Raw genomic sequence first — 24,532 nt, 5'->3', positions numbered from 1 at the left:
AGTACCCCCGTAATAATACCCCTCAATACCGCTGTTACCTGATTCTCCAGGTCACCGTTTTCTACATTAATTGAGCTGATGTTTTCAATGACTCAACCTTCGTGTGCCTTTCTCTTTTTTATATCCTGTCCTTTTAAATTAAAAGATAAAATTATAATGTTTACAAGATTGTGTGTAACCTGACGCAATCAATACATTAGCCTAAATTATCTTGTCAAATCCAAATAAATAGTCCTTTTCTCTTCTTAAGTCTTTTTTATAATTGCCTTGTAGATTGTTCATCTGTCATGCATATAATTCAAATGTATGTATAAAATTGAGAATGGAAATGGGGAATGTGTCAAAGAGACAACAACCCGCCCAAATAAAAAGCAACAGCAGAGGGTCACCAACAGGTCTTCAATGTAGCGAGAAATTCCCGCACCCGGAGGCGTCCTTCAGCTGGCCCCTAAACAAATATATACTAGTCCAGTGATAATGAACGCCATACTAATTTCCAAATTGTACACAAGAAACTAAAATTAAAATAATACAAGACTAACAAAGGCCAGAGGCTCCTGACTTGGGACAGGCGCAAAAATGCGGCGGGGTTAAACATGTTTGTGAGATCTCAACCCTCCCCCTATACCTCTAACCAATGTAGTAAAGCAAACGCATAACAATACGCACATTAAAATTCAGTTCAAGAGAAATCCGAGTCTGATGTCAGAAGATGTAACCAAAGAAAATAAACAAAATGACAATAATACATAAATAACAACAGACTACTAGCAGTTAACTGACATGCCAGCTCCAGACTTCAACTAAACTGACTGAAAGATTATGATTTCATCATATGAACATCAGGCACAATCCTTCCCGTTAGGGGTTTAGTATCATACCATCATGACATATATGAGAAGAACATAACCCGTGTCATGCCAACAACTGTTTTTAGAATAAATGTGTTTAGTTCCGATGCAAAGACCTTATCAGTGACTCAATATTAACGCCAAAATATGCAATCTTTAATGACTTGACAACAGTATCGTAATTATATCCCTTCTTAATAAGTCTATTCAAAGGTTTTGTAAGTTTCTGAGGTGAATACTGACACCTTTGTGCTTTATAAAGAATATTACCATAAAAAATTGGATGTGAAATACCTGAACGTATTAGAAGTCTGCATGTTGAGCTATATTTACGAATGTTTTTCAACATATTAAAGCATGTGACTCCATCTTTTCACAAAAAATCGTATGAGTAAAATACTTGTAAGTTATGTGAACATTTAGGTATAACTTCAATCAATTTATCAATTTTAAGCGTTAGATTTTAAGTGAAAAGGGGCGCTGGAACCTATCAATGATTTAATAATGACAGACAAGTACATTAACATTAATGAGTAGATATAAACCTGTTCTTCTATGAGGTCCAGATAGACCTTTTTCAAGAAGTTGTTCTTAACCCTTAATTTTTCTGAGTTTCATGATCATGATGATATGGTCCATATTTTGTTGGAATTTTGGACTAACATTTATCAAGACTTGGGAATAAAATGATTATTTTTGGGGGGATTCAGTAAAAATGCTTTATTATTTCATGAATTCATAATGTCACCCTCTCTATAGCTGATTCTTCTTGTACGGGAAAATTGGTTAACTAATTTTTGCCAACGCTTTTTTTATTAGCATATATATGATGTATTAAGTGAAACATGTTGTAAAGTGGCCATGGTTGAAGAACAAATTAAAAGATAAGTTTTTGTTGCAGTTGTGGTGTTCTTTAGGCTTGTGTTGAAAGATGTACATTTGCAGGAAATTTGGGAGTTTTGTGAGGGCCGATATCTAATTAAACCTTGATTGGTTATTATCTGAGGATGTACTGGGGTAGCTACTTATGTTACAAACTTTTAAAGTCTTATTTTGGTAAGCTGCAGAACCGTAGCTCTTTAGGTCCTTATTTTATTTTTTTTGACTATTTGTGGTCTATTGAAGTGATTTGAGACTCTTAAGTTCTAATGTTGGTAGCTTCATTATAAGTTCTTGACTGGTTATTATCTGCAGGTGTGCCATTTCTGAAGAGCCAAAAGTTTTAAAGTCTTTATATTTAGGTAGCATCAAAGTCTTTTGAGTATTTAAGAACACTATTCTGAAAGTTTAAATGTTGATAGCTTCAAAGTCGTAAGTGGATATCTGGAAGTTGTATGATGGTATCCTCAAAGTCACTTATTTAGGTTATCTGAAATCCCTAGCTTAAAAACACCTGATCCTCATGCAGACATCCCGAAAAAAGGTCCCCTCTTCAAATAGACACGCAAGAAAGACCAACATACATCAGGTGTGTTTTCAGGATTATGAAAAAAGGGGGAACCCAACAAGAGGGACGTAGTAATGCCCTTTACAATCAGGCGTCAAACGGTCATATTTGGGTAATGTTAGCGTCAAATTGGTTAACATTTTACCGTGATTCATCAAAATATCATTATCGTAATTGGTCATAGGTGTCATAACCACTTATGATAATCAATTTACATTAGTGTCATTTTTGGAAAAAAATTAATGTGTTGAGTAAAAATCAGTTGATTTTTTTATCATCTTAGGCCTAAAATAAAATATTGTTGGTTCCCCAATCCTGATCGACCCTACAAAAATGGTACAGTACTCATAAAATTTTATTGTCCAATACTAGGTCAAATATTTTTTTATTCATTTTGGATTTTCAGGCTTGCCTGAGATCATCCGATAATATTCAATTTTTAGAAAAATAAAATATTTCCCTACCTGCATGTACCTACCCACAACTGGCTTGGCAGGGTTGGGATTGGGGAAACAAACAATTTATTAGTTTAGGCTCTAAAAGAAAGTGTACATGTTATCGTCATGCACAAAATATTACCATTAAGGTCATTTGGCAAGACTTTTTACTGTTATTCGTCATGCAATACCCCCATTACTACCCTCCAACAAGACAACCTTCAGAGTAGAATGCATTGTATAATCATAATTAAAAGGTCTATAAGGAGGACTAGGCCTAATTGGCCCCTAAATTGGCCTCTTTCAAGGGGGACTTAGGCCTTGTGAGCCCCCTAAATTGGCCTCCTGTAAGGGGGACTAGGCCTTGTGGGCCCCTAAATTGGCCTTTGTTATTGGTGAGAGGAGATTGATATATTTGTACCCTTTATTCTTGTATTGTTGACAAGGAAGTAAAAACACATGCTACATCAAAGTACTTTTTTCTCAAAAATTTGTGTTTAACAATAAACAGCTGTTAACAAAATCAATATTTATACATAATTTCCTGGAATCTATTAAACGAATAGATTTGGTTACATGATGTAGGGCAGTTTTTGACCCAGAGTGTCCTGGAAATTTGTGCTTTTGTTCAAGATTTTCCTGTATCCTCATGTCTTTTACCCAAAATTTCACAGAAAATTTGTGCTTTTGGTTCAATATTTCCCTGTATCCAAAGTCTTAGATCTAAAATTTAGACTGAAATTTGTACTTTCTGCACTGCAAGGATAGGTATATTTTTGGACCAGAAAAATGTGTTGGTTAAAGCAGGATTTTGGAATACTCGGGTGTCGGATTAGACAGGTTACACTGTATTTATCAGCTTGCTCCTTTTAAACCTATACTGATTACTCTTGGGTATTTAATAAGCTGTCACAAGTCCATTTTCATAACAGATTAGAAAGTTTAATTCCAGGAATGGGTTGCTTAAATACATCCTGTTACGTAGTGGTTTCTCTTAGCTAGGTTAATTATTTATCCCTTTATTTGTGTTGCACAATTGTATTATAAATGAGGGTTTGGATGGGGTTAAATGATTAAAGAATAATGCCCTTAAAAAATGAAGATTAGAGAATAACGGGCAAAAAAAATGAAGATTAGAGAAAAAAGGGTTTAATTTTTTGAAGATTAGAGAAAAAAGGGGTTATTTTTTTAAAGATTAGAGAAAAAAAGGGGTGAAAATTAAATGTTTACAGAATAACAGACCCCTCCATCCAGACCCTCATAAATGTATGTAAGTGACTGATAGTTTTGTATCCCAGGCACAAATAAAAAAAAAGATAGAATTAGAAGCCAGGGAAATCAGTGATGTAAACCTCCTGAGGCCAAATAAATATAGTTCTGTTTCCTGTCTCCATATATAACCTTAATTTTCATGCCTTCCTTGACACATTTTGATATGGACACTTTTGTATAGGCAGTTTTAAAGTTCAAAACATTTCCCTTTACTATATATATATAAATTCAGGAATTATTGCGAGTTTTTATTAATTCAAATTATATTGGTGCAATTGAGTGATTATTGCATTAGCAAAAACTACCATTCTGCTAACGTAAATTCAGAACTTATCGAGAGGTTTTTACTATTGTGAAAAATGCAATTGGGTGTTAGGTGCAATAACAAAAATTTACGTTCTGCTATCTGGTTTATAAAGATCTATATACAGATTCACCTAAATTGCAATATCTTAGCTATTACATTTGTGTGCATTCACAAAAATAATACACAATAATTTCTGAATTGACAGTAATCAATGTATGCAGTGAATATTTAATTGGAAAAATAAAATTAAATACTACATTGCACCTGTACATGTATGAAGCTGTACCTAGAAATAATTTTTTCAAGTCAGGTCTTTGGCTGAAAACAATTAAATATATTTTTATAGCCTGAACAGATTACCAAATTAAAAATGCATGTAAATAAATTATGGATGACGAATTGAATGCATAAAATCATAATCTATGGGTTTAATTCATTTAGATTTTAACATATTTGGAGACAAATTTATTATTTTTATGATGGATATAAAAATCCCAATATGAATTTTTATGACCTAATTGTCATCCTTCAAGTGTGAAATTCTCCATATAACTATTTGAATAGATTAGTTTGAGGTACTATAACTATGACAATAAAACTATTGATTTAATGAAACTATTTTGAAAAGAAATAATGGGGAATTTATTAGATATTTATCAAAAGTTCCTCTGAAGTAGGGGATAATTCTTGTACAACTGTTCTTTAAGTCCTACACCTGACATGCCTGATTTAACCAGGAAAAACCTTATTTGTTTGTCCCCACTCAAGCAGGAAGGGGCATTAAGTTTTACCCTTGTCTGCATTAGTCCCAAAATTGATTTCCATTCTCTAACATTTAGTTTGCCTAAAACAAATGTCATGAAACTAAATACATAATGCTTATTGCCTCAAAACACAAATCAAGGTTGAATTTGGTGGGGTTGATTTTACCGTTGCTGAATTCTTTGTTTCAGTTTTCTATTTTAAGTAATGTTTTAGTCAGCTATCTTCATATATGGAGGAAATAAAGATAATCTAGCCTCCTAGGTGAGGCTTGTTAAATAGCAGAAGTGGCCCTATAAGAATTCCTTCAATAGAATTTCTCAAAATTTTACAAAAATAAAACGATACTGGCAGTGCGAATTGTGGCTACAAAATTTATCCTGAAGACTTAGAGTCAGATGTTTTACGCATGTGGTAACTTCAAAAATGTTGTGCCATATTTTATTCATCCAGTAATTCTCCATCTGTCAGCAATTCATAATTATTTGAGCCTAATTAATTCTCTCCATGGATGTGATATATTGACATTGAACAGCCTGTAGAAAAAATACAAAAATTCAAAACGTTATCATGGCAATTTTATAACTTAAGGGGGCTTGCAGGTCTAAATCATTTTTTTTTATTTAATATAAGATTTCTCTAATTTTTTCTATAAATGAACTTTATCTAATACCTAATAGAAAAATAAAATAAAAAAGAGGGGTTTATCGATCATTTACGCTCACAATCTGCCTTCGAAAGAAGCATACATTTTTGTATAAAGGTACTTTTTTCTGTTGAACTAATAGGAGAAAAAGAGGTAATATTGAAATTAAAAAAAAGAACCTAATTACAGAAATGGCTTAAATTTTATAATTATTTAGTTTATATATAGCTTATTTGAAAACAGTAATAAAAAATATAGGTCACCGATGAGTTTAAAAACGATATTTCAATTTTAATGCCAAACATTAGCATTTTAACACCAAAGGGAGATAATTTGGAGCTTTTTTAATGATATAAACATTTTAAAAGTCATCTGGGGTCAAACGGAATGTTTTTTGGGGTTAATTTTTGTATCATATCATGAAGTAATAATTAATAGTGAAATAAATATAATTTGCTATGAAAAACAAATGTTTCATTTTTTGCAGAAATTTTTGTACCCGAGAGCCTCCTTAATAATCTTGTATGAGGAGGCAACTTTTGTCATGCAGTCAAAATAAATGTAGAATTGGAATGATGATAAAAATAAAACATACAATATATGTACTACATGTATACATATCTGTATATAGTCAGGGGGTACAGAAGTTCAGACATACCCTATATTATAAATATAAATAATAAATAAATACTAAATATTTTATAATAGTGTCACATATTTGATCATACAATATATATACAACAATTCCTAATTAACAAACAGAGATCAAATATTTAGCCTTAGAATATACTTATGAGACACTTTAAAACACATCAAACAACTGTACATTATATAAAAAATAGAGTGAGGATTTCTTTATATATAAAGAAAGCAAATGAATATTTTAAGTAAAGAATTTTAAAGCCAATTAAAACCAATGAAGAACTGATATCAAACCAACCACACATCATGCACATTGGTTAGTTTTTTTATACAATGGGTGCTGAAAGGGATAAATTGTTGAAGAATTAGAGAAATATATATATGTCAAGCTCTAATTATAACATGCTTATTCTTAGAATCCATCCCTGTCAGTGAGCCTCCGATTCACTTCCTGGTTCATAGATTCATTTGTAATCCTCAGCTGGAATTAGCTTATTTCTAAGTAAAAAATCAATGTATCGATAGAAAAGTGTTAAGCTAAATTGTAGAATTAACCTTCAAGTTATTAACCAGCCTCTTGTTATGCTTCAAAATGGCTGTATATCTGGAAATAGCTGATTTCTAAGTACATTATACTGTAAAATATGTAAAAAATTAAGGATTAATTAACCTACCTGCCCTTTATTTTCCCCCAAACACCTGTTTAAAGTTTCTGTAGGCACTTTTGGAAGTGAATCTAAAAAAAATTGCAGATGGGCCTAATAATTCTGAAGGTAAACATTTGAGCCACCCCTTTCATCCTTTTAATGAAAAAAGCTGCCAATCTACACTGAGAAAATAACACTCTTTTGTTTAAGGGCCAAGAATTATCTTACATGTCTAAGAAGCAATTTAAATAATATTATTTCTTAGAAATTTACCCTAAGATGAATGTAACATTATTAACCCCTTCAAATACTTAAATGTTGTTTAGGCAATTAATAGACTGACATATTTTTTCAGATACTGGGAAGATCTAGCTGCCATAGACAGAAAATTTCTAAAAGGATATAAAAATTAAGATAATATCTCTTTATCTGCCTGTCTAAAAACCAAATTAACCATGAAAATCTGTGCATGTTTCATCAAACAAGTGTAAACATGGTGGGCTTTTTTTATAAAGTTGAATGTGCATTTTTTGTATGACATGATGATTCCATTACCATCCTGAAAATCTATATGCATGTTTAATCAAACAATTATGTCAAATCAGCATTTATTGTGACACTATATATTAATTTATTGTTTTAAGTTTTATATTGCTGATCAATGCATAAATGTAAACACAAAAAACAATAATTGAGGGAAAAATTAGATGAAATAAGATAAATAAATGTCAATTGCCAGATTTTCCAATTTTTTATAAGTTATATAATGAAACAAATTTTTCATGATTATGATGATATGTAACAGCAGTATGTGTTCCCATGGTATTCCTAAACTAAACCAGGAAGAAATAAAGATTTTTTTCAGTTTAGAAAGATTTCATCCAATCATATACATCTCAAACAATGCACATTAATGTAATGACATACAGCTGTAAAAAAACCCTAGGGATTGATAATTAACAAATTAATGCAATCTTGAGATGTATTAATAAGCCCATCTGACCAGTGGATTATTTGACCACCATTCATGGAAAATGTAATTGGACAAAGATTCATTTATTAGCAATATAAGTATAGTAATTCGGAAGTCACGTGACCTCCAGGTAATTTATGATTTTTAATTTAATCTCCCCGCTAGAATAATATCTGTTGAGGAGGTGTTCCATAACTAATAATTGTATATGCAAATATAAAAGATTGCAGCAGCTTACAGGTCTGGCACTACAACACTAAAACAGTCTGTCGACCAAGTGGAAAAGTCTGTAACTATATCAGACAATGTGGACAGCTACAGTCTTTCCTCCCAGTGTGACAGTCTGTCATTATTACCTCTACTTGAATACCAATCCAACCTCTACTTTATTTTTTATCTTAGGTACAAGCAGTCCTTTCAAAAATGACTTTTCTTTGTCAACTTATTTCTGTCAACGTAACTAGTTGGTTGTATTACTAGACTTCATAATGTGCGATAAACGCTACACTTACTGTATGCATGGTTATCCTTGAAGAAGTATTTCAGATGAAGTACCCGTAATTAAAGAAGTATTTCTGGATAAGTACCATTAATTATAGAAGTATTTCTGGATAAGTACAGGTGTACCATTAAAAAAATATTTCTGGTTAAGTATACCTTTGAAAAAGTATTCGGCATTAAGTCACCCTTAAAGTCAAGGTAGTTTTGGTTAAGCTCCCTTGAACTCACCCCTTTTTTGGTCAAACGTCCTTGGAAGAATTTGTTTATTTGGCTTAAATCACATACTGCAGAGTCCAGAATGTTCCCTTTTTATGCCCCAGCCAAGACAGACAGAGCATTAAGAGTAATATCATTGTCTGTCCATCTGTATGTAAGTTCGTCCTTCCATATGTACATCCCAACTTAGTCTTCCCAAAATAAGTTTCTGTTCTTTAACTTTAATTTGCCTCAACCACATGTTATGAAACATATATACACATTATTACCAGTACCAGATTCAGATCAAGTTAGAATGTGGGTGGCATCACTTTGACTTTTCCAGAATTATGCCCCTTTGTAACGTTATTATGCAAGCAGGGCCATTATGATCTTTGCTGAACTTTCTTATTGTTCAAGACTATAATATATTGAAAACTAAGAGGTTCACATAATAATTGTTGTTGGCGCAACAACATGTCACCCAATATTGAAAAATACTATCTGCATTATGTGTTAATTTCCATTACATTTAATTTCTTTGTCTATGATCTTACATTATATGATTGCACATTTTCTGTCCATCGGAATTGATTTTGCCGTTCAAAAGGAGAGGAATTTGTATAAGTGACTTGTCACTTGTTTTCCAATCCCTGTATTATATTTATGTACATGTACATATAATTTATTTATCTGTTTCTGAATAAAATATTGTTTACACACTAAATGCAGAAAAAAATCATGCAGCTGGTTATTCATATAAAAACTAAAGTTTTTGTAGTAATGTCATATGGGTGTTGACTTTAAGACTTTGTAGATAAAACTTTCCTTTGTTTCCCCATCATAATTCAGACTCTGTCATATGTAATTTGGATCAAACCACATCACAGGGTAATAAACTTGGGCATGGTACCAGCATTTTCTCTGCACCTTTAACAAATACAATGAACTTTGAAGGTAATTTCTACTGACAACTTAATTTTAAAATGACTGTGTAGTCTTTTAATGTGAATCATAAAAACCAGGTGATTGTGACCTTGGATAACCTCCCCTAGGTCTAACCTGTTCTCAGGTAAAACAGAGCAATTTCTTATCTGCAACCACTATGAGAGATCAATATATTCTTTGCATCTTGTGAAACTTTATATCATGATAAAAGGTTTGAAGGTCGAAAAGGTCTTCATGATAAAAGGTTTGAAGGTTGAAAAGGTCATGTCATGAGATCAGTTTAAATTATTGTTTATCAAAACTGCATAGGAACTCTTTTGAACTTAACTATGGCTAGTAAAACAGAATGTCAACATTTTGACCTTTTAAAACTTTTTAAAATTGTGGACTTCTTGACATACTAAAATTAAAAGCTTGGAGATAGCCTAGGAGATTATCTGTATGAGGGTAGTCATGGGGGAGATTTAACATTATTTTTATATAGATTTGGTTGAAGGACAACTATTTGATTTTCTGGGGGAATACCCCAAAATCAATCCCCTTTATCTTTTACACAGGTTTGAATTTAAAATGTCCAAATGTCCAGTTATATTAGACTAAATAAAATTGAGAAAGGAAATGGGGAATGTGTCAAGCGACAACAACCCGACCATAGAGCAGCAACAGCCGAAGGCCACCAATGGGTCTTCAATGTAGCGAGACATTCCTGCACCCGGAGGCACCCCAGGCCCCTAAACAAATATGTATACTAGTTCAGTGATAATGCATGTCATACTAAACTTCGAATTATACACAAGAAACTAAACTTTAATGTTGCCCAAAATTCATTTAGTTAACTGTTGCAGAAACTGCATTGATAACAAAATCTGTTCTATCCAATGGTTACAATCCAGTCCCCTCCTCAGATCGTAACCCTTAAGTAGCAAAGATGAGGTTACGTGTCACCTCAATAAATATTCATGTATGTTACAAAAACAAGTTCTCTCCTTGATCATAACCCTTGGTTGGCTGAGTGAAAAATTGAGTATATATTTATGTAATTAACATAACAATTCAATTTCAATTTTCTGTGCAAGGCCTAGTAATCAAGGGATCTGCATGGCACTTAAAAAGTCTTCATTTTTATTAGACATTTTGAAAAAAAAATACATTTTAGATAAAGAGAATCTAGAAAAATTTTACTTTGTTCTGATCTTGTCTTTAGTCATTTACTTAAGTTAGAAATATGTGAATCATTTAAAAATATATGTTACAAATTAACCATGTAAATATGTGTCATTTTACACCTTAAAGGGTTATACATATATCTTATTTAAATTTGCCTTCCGTCTCTAGAATTTTGTTTTGACTTACAAAGGTCATTACACTTTCTGTATCCGAATTGTACCGAGTACTTAATTTGAACCTATTTTGTAAACAAAGTTGTTTTAATCTTACAGGATTTCCTGGAGACTTTAAGAAAAATAATAATATTATTGTTTATAATTTGCCACTTTGGGTTTTAACATAACTTAATTAATTTAAATAAACAAAAATGGTCACATTATATATTTTACAGAAAAAGTATTGACGGATAAAAGTTCTTTTAAAAATGAGAAAGTAAAATATAAAAAGCCATTTCTTACAACATACTTAGTAAGCATTGATTGAATTGCCAAATTGTTTTAAAAAAAGGGGGGGAAACAAACCCAAAACATCTTTATTCGTTGATTACGAATGTAAAATTATGCATGGTTACATTCAAGGCTTCTCCTCATTTCAGATTCTTCGGTCGCTCGGTTGTCAGTTGACTCAAACCCATTTTTTCTATGATTCAATTATATATATAAAATTAAATTTGTGGAACTATTATTCAGTAAAGAAGCATATTAGTGCTTATGTAACCCATAAGTTATACATCTGAAAGAATTAGATTTGACTTGAATTAAAAGTTGACCAGAAAGTTAAATGTACATTGTTATTTCGGGGCCTTTTTTTAGCTGATTATTGATACTGTATGGGCTTTGCTCATTGTTGATGGCCTTACGGTTACCTAAAGTTGTTAATTTCTGTGTCATTTTGGTCTTTTTTTGAGAATTGTCTCATTGGCAATCATACCACATCTTTTTTATATGTATATAATATATATGCATGTAAAATTTACCTTATAAATATATGTCATATGTTAGTCGTTCAAGGGCATGTACATGTATGAGGATGTGAATGAGAACTACAGAAAAGAGAATAATAGGTAAAATAGACTTGGTGCAGAATATAGGGTAAAAAATTAAAGAAAAAATACGGAAATAAGTAAGAAATAATTAGGAAGCAAGTGTTGCTAAAATATAAAGAAAAGTTAATATTGAATACAATAATCCATAGCAAAAGAGTATGGAAATGGACTAAAAGATTACAGAAAACAGAAAGAAGGACTGGACGACCATTCAGACACATGTATTTTATTTGATTTGATCATACTAGTCACATAAAAATGCCAGATTTTGATTGGCTTATACGAGGGGGACAATTTACTCTATCCCATGGCTGAGGGGCTTCTCCCCACAGTTGACAATGTTTTATCATGGTACCAAACTGCTCCATCACCCTCTCTGACAGCTACAATGTATGTGTTATTTATATATTGCCTTCTTCCTCCCCTAAATGCTTTTAATTTGGCTGGTATTATATTTGTATCTTAAGTTTCAAAATTGGTCTAAACTTAAATTTGATTAATTACGTTTTTTAAAATGTCTTGAATTAAGAACGCTAAACAAAAATGATGAATGACTCTGGCAAATATATGTCACATTATACCTTGAAGGGCATGCATAAAAGATCTTTTTAAAATCTTATGTAGAGAGTCAATGTGTATGCGTAGTTTGTTAATGGGCTAAGATTTGATAATTTATAGCATGTAGATCAACTTAAATGCACTTAAGATAACAATTCTCTACTGGTGACATTTAAGTTTTTACCTGTAATCAACAGGTTATTAAGTCAGTGTAACACCAGGGAACAGGTGTCAAACGCACAATTTATAGACTTAATTTATTCTTAGTATTATTTAACTTTTAAAAAAAAAAAATTTTTAGGTCACAAAAATCCTGGTGACTAAAAGTTTTCTAATTAATTTCATAAATTAAATCCTTTGTGCATTTTTCTTACTATAATTTATGTTAACCTTATATGCATATTGACATTTATCTTGCACATGAAAAAGAACACATGATGAAATTGAGAAAGGAAAGGGGGAATGTGTCAAAACGACAACAACCCGACAATAGAACAGACAACAGCCGAAGGCCACCAATGGGTCCTCAATGTAGGGAGAAACTCCTGCACCTGTAGGCGTCCTTCAGCCTGCCAATTAAAAAATATGTATACTAGTACAGTGATAATGGACGTCATATATACTAAACTCCGAATTATACACAAAAAAACTACAATTAAAAATCATACAAGACTTACTAAGGCCAGAGGCTCCTGACTTGGGACATTATGATGCCTGTCATGATGTGTTTTTTGTTTGGTTTTATTTAGCTTAAATCATGTAATTAGTTTTCTCTTCAATTTTTCACATGTTTGTATCCCTCATACTATATGGAAAAATATACCACTTTCGAGTTCCTTGCATTTCTGTCATAATTTTGGCTTTATGTGAACATCATTTGTGTGTTATGGGGCATCAAGATTATGATGGACTTACTCCCTTCCCATGTTGAGCAAGTGGTTGAAAAGTATGATGCTATATTTGGCTAATAATTTGGCGAATCCAATTCTTATAATTGATAATAAATCATGCTGTCATTAAGGAATTGTGATTAAGTACCTTTGGAACAAACTTTATCCTGGATTATGACAATCATGAACTTTAATAGTACAGGTATACAGGCAATCCCCTCTATCTGATAAATGATTCATTAATGTGCACACAGTTGACAAGTTTTTCCAGTGAAGGACATGGTCTATAAGGTTTTGCTCATACAGTGACCTTTCAGTTGTTTACATCTTTGTCCGTAACAAAGGTCTTTGGTGGAACAGTTGACAACCTGTCTGGTCTGACAATCATACCTGATCTCCTTTTTTTTCTTTCTTTAGATCTTTAAGTACCCAACCCCTCATATATGTATTGTATTCATTTAATAGTGGGGCAATACTTCAAATGTATTGATGTCATAGCAAAGTGTTCAAAATGTTTGCAGAGAGTCTGTGAATCATTTATCTATAATCCCAAATAACTTTTTTTACTTTCAGAATACCAGAGAGACAGATTTTTGCTAGATGTTTCTGTCAAAGATATATTTTTGAAGCAAACAAATTTATTATCCAAAAGATAATCAGATTATAATCGGTCCCCGTTATTTCTTTTCTCTGTAAAATTTTCAGTTATCTCCCTTGTGAGTGCATTTTCAATACATTTTGCCATTGTAAGTTCAAACTGGCATTGGATGAATTTTGAATTTTACTGTTTAAATCCAATTTGATTTTAGTATATAGTATTGTAACATTAAGTGAGAGTTTAAGCTATGCATTTATTTTTTAGATTCAATGTAAAAAACAAAATGGTTGCACCCTTATGTGTATCTGCATGATTTTTTGAAAACAGTAACATTGTTCTCTAATTAAATAGCTACCATTGGCATTTTTTCTGAGAATCTGTACTATTTTGTTGAATGGCTACTGCTGACATTAAAATTTAACGGTAATATCTTTAATACAGTAAACATTTTTTGGTCAATCATGCATACTTGCTATTTTCCAACCTTGATTTTGGAACGACCTAAATTGTTCTCAATAATCTGTCATAAATGTTTGTTTATTTTCTGCGATTCTGTGCTTGTTGAATGGCTGCCTCTGACATTGCATGAAGCTTTAAATCCTAAAAAAAATTCATACATAATATATTCTGTTGGCTCGTACATTATGCCTGCTATTTGAACCTTGAATTTGAAACATACATTATTTTTTCCTGAGATTCTATCATTGTTGAATGGCTGCCTGAGTCTGACATTAAAGCTAAATTAAAGCCTCATTTCTTTTGTCAATGAATATATATCCTGTTGGTTCATACAGACTTACTATTTTAACCTTGATTATTTCATTTGACATTCCTATATGATGTAAAATCTTCATGTTTTTCCCATAACTAAATGGAGAAATAGAACAAAATTAGAAAGATGTTGAAGACCAATTTGTCATTTTTTTTGGCGTTAAAAAAAATGAAAAGTTATTTTCAACAATTAATTGATTTCCTTTGTAAGTCCAAAGATAGACGTTATATTGAAAACAGTCATTTCTATACAAGGATTGAATGGAAGTGTCTGTAAATTAAGGTTTGTCTTTAGAGAACAAAACAATTGTGGTCTTGGTATTGGACAAGTAATAACTTTTAAGTAACGACAGTTCTCACTGACCAAAGCAAATTATAGCTGGGTACTAATTAAAGCACTGTATATTTAGTTGTTTCTGTGTGCATTTATTATTAGAATCTTTGAAAAACTTTAAAAAAAAGTTGTGGTTGATAGTGTCAACAATGGTGAAGGGTCGTAATGATGGTTGGTACTTTTATAACAAATAACGGTAAGCAAATCTTGCCTAAGAGGTTAATGCAAATAAAATGTATAACTTATTTTGACAAATTAAGTTATTTTTTTCCCAAAAATTACGGTAACCTATAATTATTTGAAACCTGACAAATCATGATAAAATTTGACTCATTTTGACACTTAATTAGTAGCTCAGAAAATGACCATTCGACATCTGACGTTTAAGGGCATTTCTATCCTCATTGTTATTTCAGAAAATGCTATAGACATGATGTAAATATAATGCTAGCAATTTTGATGCCCCAGTTTAAGGGTCATTATGTTTTTCGGTCAGTGCCTTCCGTCTGTTAGGGAGCAACCATTTGATTTTCTGGGAGGGGGGAGGGGGGCTATGGTTTTTTTTTTCTGGACAAATCTGGACAAAAACAATCTATTTTTTCCGCGACAAGTCGAAAACAATTTTTTTCTTTCAATTTTAGCATTACATATAGTGGCAGCTGAGGGTGAAACAAACAATTTTTTTTTCTCAGAACCAAAAACAAATTATTTTTTTCTCCAAAAACTGGAAACAAACTTTTTTTTCCAAAAAAAACCATAGCCCCCCCAGAAAATCAAATGGTTGCTGCCTTAGTTGGCAATTTAAGTGTTACCCTAACTCAGGTCCTTCTGTACGTAAAATTCAAAATTAATTTCTTTTCTTTATCTTTAGTATATTCCTCAACCACATGTACAAAAACAAATAAACATTATGATTATCACCACAAAACATATATTAAATTTATCTGATTTTGTTACTTTTGCTGTTCTAGAGTTATGTCCCTTCAATGAATAAAAAAAAATGTGTAATTTTTTGTTTCCATTCTCTTAAACTTAAGTTTGCCTGAACCAAATGTTGGACACATTCTCCATTCATTTTAGATTTTATTGGAAATAAATATTACATGTACATTAAAGCAGATGTATTGTTCTTTAAATTAAATGAGAACACATGCACTAAATTTTGACGAGGAAACAAAGTTGTCATGAGGTATGTTATGCTCAGTAGCCTTTAATCTCCTAACTAATATACATGTAAATAGTTCTTTGAATTGTTAAAATGGCATTGAATTGTTTATTGCTCAAATATTTGATCATTACGATATGATTGATTATACTGTCATTAGTTATAATGTGTATGTTTGAAGTTTTTTCTTTTTTTTCTTGAAGCTTTTAATTTAAATCTTTAAATGCAAGGTTGATAATGAATGAGGGACATGCATTATTATTAAATTTTGAATGAGATGTGTACATATCGTAAATATTTATAAATAATCATAATTAATCAAATCCCTGCACTTAGAGACTTTATGTAAGAGGGTCTTCAACTCTTGGTGCATATAGTTTAAAACTGTATTTTTATTTGATTTTTAAACAAATATGAAATATAAAATTTTGCCTGTCTAGTGTTTGTACATTTATTTTTTTGCTGAGGTGCTGGGTGTTGGTGGTTTGTGACATCTTTCATTCTGTCAGAGGGCCTCGGTGGCCGAGTCTTAAGTATTTACTACTGTAATCACTAGCCTGTCAACCTTTGCAGTGAGCTAGTGCACTGAGGTTGTGAGTTCAAACCCCGCTCGTGCTGGTGCACTTGACTTCAATCTTAATTGACAAGGATTGTCAGTTTTCTTATCAAAGGTTGGTGGTTTTTCTCCGGCCACTCTGGCCACTTTCTCCACCAATAAAAAACTGGCCACCACAAAATAGCCTGTGTTTGTGCATTTTTTGATACAAAACATTTTTTAAGAAATAATATATAAAGAAAAATGATTTTTTATTTGATCAGCAAACAATTGTTTTACCAGTAATAAAAAAATGATACTATAACATTGAAAAATGGACAGCCATTTTACCATAGATTTCATGGATTTATAGCCTTAAGTTACTTTATGCCATAAAGCAATTAAATATTAATCAATGCTAAGAACTGAGGCTAATACAATAAAAGCAAAAAAGCAAAGTCAACCTAAGCAGTCATGTAGGATGGTCTCTAGGGATGGAATTAAGTTGTAACATGTCCAACTTGTCTAGGGGTTAAAACAAGGAAATATTTGATTCCAGGACAATTTTGAATTCTGGAAAATTGATAAGCAAAGGTAACTGATCAGTGGCGGATCCAGTTGGAGGGTTCTGGGGTTCCAATCCCTCCCTTTTTTTTGATAATCAATGTCTTTGAATGAAGATAAATAGTTGAACCCCTCCCCTCCTATTATCCTGGGTTAGGAATCCCCCTTTTATAAATGGCTGGATCCGCCCCTGCTTATGATGAAAACTGAACACAATTTAGGAGGGTTTAATATACTAGCCATCGTGTTCACATAATTCAAAGTAGGCTTCAGTTAATTCAAACTGAAATATTAAGTGAACGCTAGTAGATTGAACCTAAGCTATGCACACCTTAAGCCCTTAGATATAAAGTTTGATAAGTTTTCATCAATCTTTTTTTTTTATCAATTTCCAGATTCAAGTAATACTTTGTTCTCAAATTGACTTGCTTCATTAATACATTTTAGTTTTGGTGAATATATGAATATGTGACTAAATTTGGACACTCTGTATTATAAGTTACCAGTTGCTGCTGGGCTTGAAAGTTTAAATTATAAATGTGTAGATCTCTTATTTTTACCCCTGGGGAGTGGCTAGATTTCTGAAAATATCTTGCATCTAAAACTGATTTTAAGTGTAACCAAGTTGTTCAAGATCAATTTAAGTGGTACATTTTTTTGTGAAAAGCAGGGCTGCGTTCAATATCATAGCAGCTACGTAGTGCTATGTAGATTTTGACTATTGAACGTGTAGCTTTAGACTAGTTGTTACATAAATATTGTTTGCAGTTACGTAGCCGCTCCGATATTGAACGAGACCATGGCCAGGTCTTGTCTAAATTACACTGCTATTTTTGGAGATATACTTTTCTAGTACTTATACTATTCTCTATTCATAAGCACTTAGATTTATAAATTAGTACCATAATTTTACAGTACTTGAGATTTTGACAACAAATTGAAATTCAAGTTTCAATAGTTCAAAATAATGTACTATAAAATATAAAAGTACAATTACTTTAATTTGATAGGGAATATTTTACTTAATAAGAGCGCAATGATTGTAAATGCACTGAACTTGTACTAATAGTTTTTGCTCCTTAAATGTATTACATGTAAAGTAATAAACTGTTACTTACAAGTTGCAGTTCAAATTCATTACATAATGTACTGTGAAATTATAAGGAAAATTAGAACCACACATTCTTAGTACTAAAAAATAGTATTACATTATTTATTTTTTATTTTCAGTACTAAAGTTATATATAATTCTAAAAAAGTCCACATGCAAAAGTAGCTGTGTTACAGCTATGACCATCAGGAGCATTAAATTTGTTCAGATACTTCAAGATGTTCAAGATAATTACTGTAAATTCAGAAATTATTGAGTGCATTTATTATTGTCATTTTGTCATTGTAGACTATAAACGTGATTTAAATTATCGCTATATATTGAGAAAAACGATACAAAGATAATAAAAAAGCGAGTTTAAATTATTGCGATTATAGAACCTGTTGCATTTTTCACAATAATAAAAACATTGCAATAATTTCTGAATTTACGTATATGTTTCAATTTAGTAAATTTCCATTGTTGGCCTTGGGCTGTTTTCTGCCCTTTGGTCAGGTTGTTACTGTAAAATAAATGTCTCTTTGACGCAATTTCCATTTCCATTCTCAATTAGGGGGTCCTAGGTGGCAGAGTGATCTAAGTAGTTACTACTGTAATCACAATCCAGTCTGAGTTTGTGAGTTCGAACCCCGCTTGTGCGTGTGCACTGGACTCCAATCTTAAATGACTTAGGATTGTCAGTTTTCCTCTCGAAGGTCTGTGGTTTTCTCAAGGGACTCCAGCTTCCTCCACCTATAAAAACTGGCTACCAGCAAAAAGCCTATAATACAGTCCTAAAGTGGCGTTAAAACACAAAATAAAAATTCCATTCTCAATTTTATGGTTTTTTTTTCAGGAAATGTAGAACTTGATCCTGGCATCACCATCCATCCAGCACCATCAGTTGTTATTGCTCAAAAGAATAGTCCACTGCTGCTGAACTGTTCTGCCTCATCCTCACCGGACGCTGGTCCGGTCACCATCACATGGTTTAAGGATGGCCAGCCTGTGGTCATCGACAGACGGGTACAAGTCAGAGAAAATGGCTCCCTATATTTCACACAAGTGAAGAAAAATCGTAATTCAAAGAACAGAAATCATAATGGATTTTACGAGTGTTTTATAAAGAACAAGTATGGTACTGTTATTGCAAGACAGGTCCATCTTCAAGTTGCAAGTAAGTGTTAATATTATATAAGATAGAAATCAACCTTATACAAATGCACATATGCATGTAGATGTACTTAGGCAGCAACCATTTGATTTTCGGGGGGGGGGCTATGGATTTTTTTCTGGACAAACTTTTTTTTCTGCCTTCGGGGAAAACCAATCTATTTTTTTAGCGACAAGTCCAAAACAATTTTTTTCTTTCAATTTGTAGCATTACATTTAGTGGCAGCTGAGGGTGAAACAAACAATTTTTTTTTCTCAGGGTCAAAAACAAATTATTTTTTTCTCCCAAATCTGGAAACAAACCCCCCCCGCCCCCCCCCGAAAAATCAAATGGTTGCTGCCTTATACTTTGATTGATTTTGGAACATTCAAATTCCAAATAAAAGATGACTTTTAGACTATTTTATAGGGTTAAAATCTTTTATCATATTATTTTCCTGACATTTACAGATTTTGAATAGAGATTTTGCTAACCTAATTGCATAGAGATTTTGCTAACCTTAATTGCATAGAGATTTTGTTAACCAGAAATAGGTTAATAGATGTATTCATATTGATAATCTTTGCATAAGGTTAATTTCTATCTGACGCAGCTGAGGCTATATGTTTATTTGCCCAACTTTTATGCAGTAATACTATTTTAAGCTAGCTCAAAATTATAAATTGGTGATTTAAGGGGCAGAATATGTAAAATTTGGTTCAAAGGTTTTGATCCCCCCAAATTCTGTAAATGGTCGACATGTTTTGGTATTTTGTGATAGGAATAATGAGGAGGACAAGCAAGCGAAAATAGATTTCGGAAACTCTTTATCAGCAGATGAAATTGCAGTTTAATTATTAGCATGCTTGTCTTTTGTTGTGGTTGTAGAGTTTATCCCTCTTAACAATTTATAATCCACTGAATGAAGTTCAAATGAAGTGGATGTAATCATAGGCAACCATACTGCCTTCAACAATGAGAAAAACCCATACCTTCTAGTAGTACCGGCCAAATTTAAGAAATGAGACGTAGTTGAACATTAATAATTTCAATCTGCTGTATATAATGGGACATAACAGTTAGATGCATACATTTTTAATGGATTTTAATGCTTGTTGTTATGTTAAAAGAACAAAGGCCTTGAGGAAACTTTCAAATGGATGTTGTAACATTACTTTATGAAAATGTTCTTTTTTTTTTTCAAAACAGATAAATGTACCTAATAAAAGTACAGCATTTATGTAACTTGTTACAAACTTTCTTATGATCTGATTATGTTCAGAAATCAAAACATTTATTATGCGAACTGTAAATCATTATCAGGATTTAAATGGCGGAAATAAATTTATTGTTTTCTTTCTTTCTTGAAATTCTGTTGATTTGCATACATTTTTTGTAAGTTCAGTTAAAATGTAGGATACATATTTGAAAGAAATTTGCAACAGACTGTTAAATTTGCAGGATTTAATTCAGCTTGATTGAGAACTCTTTGATTTCGTCAGTGAGGATTTCTGTTTTCTTCACTACTCCAATTTGTTAATATTTATGTTATTATGTCAACTGTAAATTTGAATCTAAATAAAAATTTTGGAACTACAAAAATTAATGTAATTAAATTAATGGCTAACTTTTTTTTCTTAAAATTCTATTGATTTGCATTTAGTTCTGTTCAAATGTAGGATACACATTTTTAAGACAACTTGCAGCAGACTGTTAAAATTGTACGATTTATTTTGATTGAATACCATTTGATTTTATCAGTGAAGATTTCTGCCTTTTCCAGTGTTCAAATTGTTCAATATTTATATCATGTCGACTCTAAATTTGTATCTTAATTAAGATACTGGAATTAAATTAATGGCCTATTTTTTTTTAAAGAAATTATAAGAATTTACATAAGTTCGCTTCAAATGAAGGATACATTTAAAAGACGAATTACTTGAGATTGTAATTATGAGCTTTATCTTGATTGAGTACCGTTTGATTTCGTCAGTGAAGATTTCCGATTGTTGAAGCGTGTGTGAAAGTTACACAATCATATTTATTTTAAAGTGTTGCATAAAATTTATGAAACACCCTTCTCTTTGATGTAATACTTGAACATAAAACTTGGTTAAATGATATTAAATTTTATTTGTGTTGATTTATGAAGAAAGTTCCCCGCATTATTCTGATGTCAACTTTAAGTGGTGTTGTTCAGTTATAAGATTTGATATGAATAATTTTGACAATTGTTTATTTCATTTTTGGTCTGTGTTTGTGCACGTCCACCTTCATTTTGAAATTTTCTGTAAGATGAATTTTCAAAAGGCAGCTAGAGCCTTGTATCATGAGGGGGGATAGGACCTTTATCAGGACTCCGGGATCGGGTGTTTTTAAGCTCGGGATTTCTGGATTGACCCTTTCGGGATCCGGGAATCCTTTTTTTCTGATTTCGGGACGTCAGGATTTACTTTATTTAAATTCGGGACCTCAGGATTTTGTTTTTTAAGTCCGGGATTTCGATATCAGGACCCCTCCTATCCCCCCTCTATCATTAATATATGCTTGGATTAGCTAGGATTCCTGACCCTCCTTCAATGCCTTCAGTGTTGTTTGTTGCTGTTTGTTGTATTGTTTTTTTTCGTTCATTATTTTGTACAAACATCAGGTATTTGTTTTTTTGGTTTGAATTGTTTTGCATTTGTCTTTTCAGGGCCTTTAATAATATTATGAAGTATGGGTTTTACTCTTTGTTGAATATTAAAAAGAAAATGTGATTTTATTGCCAATAAAACAACTCTTCACAAAAGCTACACCCAATGACACAGTTTAGTTAACAAACATAGGTCACTGTATGGCCTTTAACAATAAGTAAAGCCTGTACCCCATAGTCAGCTATAAAAAAAAACACCTGAAATGTCAAATGTAAAACAATTCAAATGAGAAAATTAACGATCTAATTAATGTATAAAAAAATAACAAAAAACAAATATGTAACGGCAACCACTGAATTACAGGCTCCTGACTTCTTGGCGCAGGCACATACAGAATGTAGGGATCCAAATCCTTCCCCTAACACTGGACAGTGATGGAACTACAAAAAAAGAACGCACAATAAAAATCCATGAAGTTCATGCTCAATTAACACATCAGATGGATACAAATAGAAATACATCTAGCAAAAACACATTTAGAAAATAAAAATTGTCAATCTATCTATTGTATATGGTGGTCTTAGATTTCTTTGACAATTGTGACAGCCTCTTTTTGGGACTGGTTAAAGGAAGGCATGAGAAACCCTATAAACTAGTACCCAAAAGAGGCTGTGAACTATGTGATATATGGAACTGCTACTATTGAAGGCAGCTTATACAAACATTTTAATATGGGAAGACACAAAATTCCAGCTTTAATTTGATTTTTTTAGAAATTAATCATAAACCACTTCACAAAACATTGATCTATTGACTAAAACCTACTCAAGCAGAATTTTTTTCAATCCAATTAGGTCTTCACACCAATTTTACGTTTTAGACTTCAGATCAATGTCTAAAATTGGTGTTCTCAAGATCATGATTAATTCACCACTTTACACTAGAAAGTATTATGGATAATTTCATTGCTTGTACACAAAAATGAATTTAATCCTGAAAAAAATTGCAGAGGTTAATGTTAATAATTAACTTTATTGTAAATTCATGTTCGTATATTGATAAAAGATCATGATTTATTCACCACTTCACAGTAGAAAGTAGTATGGGTAATTTCTTTGCAATACACCAAAATGCAATTGATTCTGAAAACAAAATACTAAGTTTGTTGTTAATGATAATCTTTATAGTAAATTCTTATTGGTATATTGATCTGTGACACAATGGCATGTTTATTCATTGCCCAAAATGTTTATGAATAAAAGGAAGATGTTATATAATGTCCTGGAGACAGCAAAAAAAAAAAAACCAACAAAAAACAAAACAAAAAAGGACATATTACAATATTTCAATCTGCCCACCATGTCCATCCAAATTTCACATAAGATTCTGTAAAACTATTGACTTTTTCTTTTTTTCAGAGGAATGTATAAAAAATCCAAAGTAATATTAAAAAAGAAAACAAAATGGTATGTCCACTCTTAAGGACATCTCAAAGTATTGACCAATGGCTACTATGGACAGGTTGAAATGGTTACTTTTTAAATGCCCTTCAAAATTTTGACGGGACGTATTATGGTTTACAAATGTCCTGTGTCTGTCTGTCTGGCGTCTACATGTTGCACCATAACTTGAGAACCACAAAGTCAAATTCCATGAAACTTGTAATATTTGTTTCTTGTCATGGTCAAACGATCTGTATATGTTTTGGTGTAAATGAGATTTAAACTTTTTGATTTACGGGGCTTTATAACTAAAACAGGAGTGTTTTTTTTTTCAAATGTCGCACAGTATCTCAAAAACGATTTATGATACTTTGATTCAAAATTTTATTTCAGAGCTATTGAGTTTTTTTGTAAAACAAAGGGGGGGGGGGTCACAATTGTTGCACTGTATTTCAAAAACAATTTATGATTTTTGCTTAAAACTTTACACACTTCTTAGTTATATTAATGTAAAAATCTGTATACTTTTTGGTGTTGATTCAATATTTTGTTTTTGTTAAAAAGAAAAGGGGGTTAATTGTCACATGTTGCGCCGTATGTCAGAAAATATTTATGATTATTGCATAAAACTTCACACTGAATATGAAGGGTATTTCATGCGCTCGTGGCACAGCTGTTTATTTATAATAATCTAATTTATAACTAACTGAAATAAAATTATATTTTTTTATTTTAGGAATTTAAGTTCAAAATTGTTCAGTATTGAGCCAGCTGACCACTCACCAGTGATTATTTCCTTTATTTTTAGGGATTTCTAAGTCCTTCAGTATTGAGCCAGCTGACCAGGAAGTTAAATTAGGGGGCGTGGCCAGATTTAAATGTCAGATTGATGGAATACCTCCTCCACTTTATGTCTGGGAAAAAAACAGTTCACCTCTACCTCATAATAACAGGTA

The 24,532-nt window shown here is 31.8% G+C and overlaps 1 protein-coding gene across 1 annotated transcript in view; it reads left to right on the top strand.

Moving 5' to 3' along the window:
* LOC143050792 (protogenin-like) overlaps positions 1-24,532 on the top strand; it is a 74,430-nt gene that overhangs the window by 6,004 nt on the left and 43,894 nt on the right. The window contains exons 2-3 of the mRNA XM_076223907.1: positions 19,202-19,522; positions 24,385-24,529. Coding sequence (XP_076080022.1) covers positions 19,202-19,522; positions 24,385-24,529 — 466 coding nt within the window. The remainder of the gene's footprint in view (positions 1-19,201; positions 19,523-24,384; positions 24,530-24,532) is intronic.

This window comes from Mytilus galloprovincialis, chromosome 11 (assembly GCF_965363235.1).
Source record: "Mytilus galloprovincialis chromosome 11, xbMytGall1.hap1.1, whole genome shotgun sequence".
Taxonomy (NCBI): Eukaryota; Metazoa; Mollusca; class Bivalvia; order Mytilida; family Mytilidae; genus Mytilus; species Mytilus galloprovincialis.
This window is presented reverse-complemented; position numbering and strand designations above follow the sequence as displayed.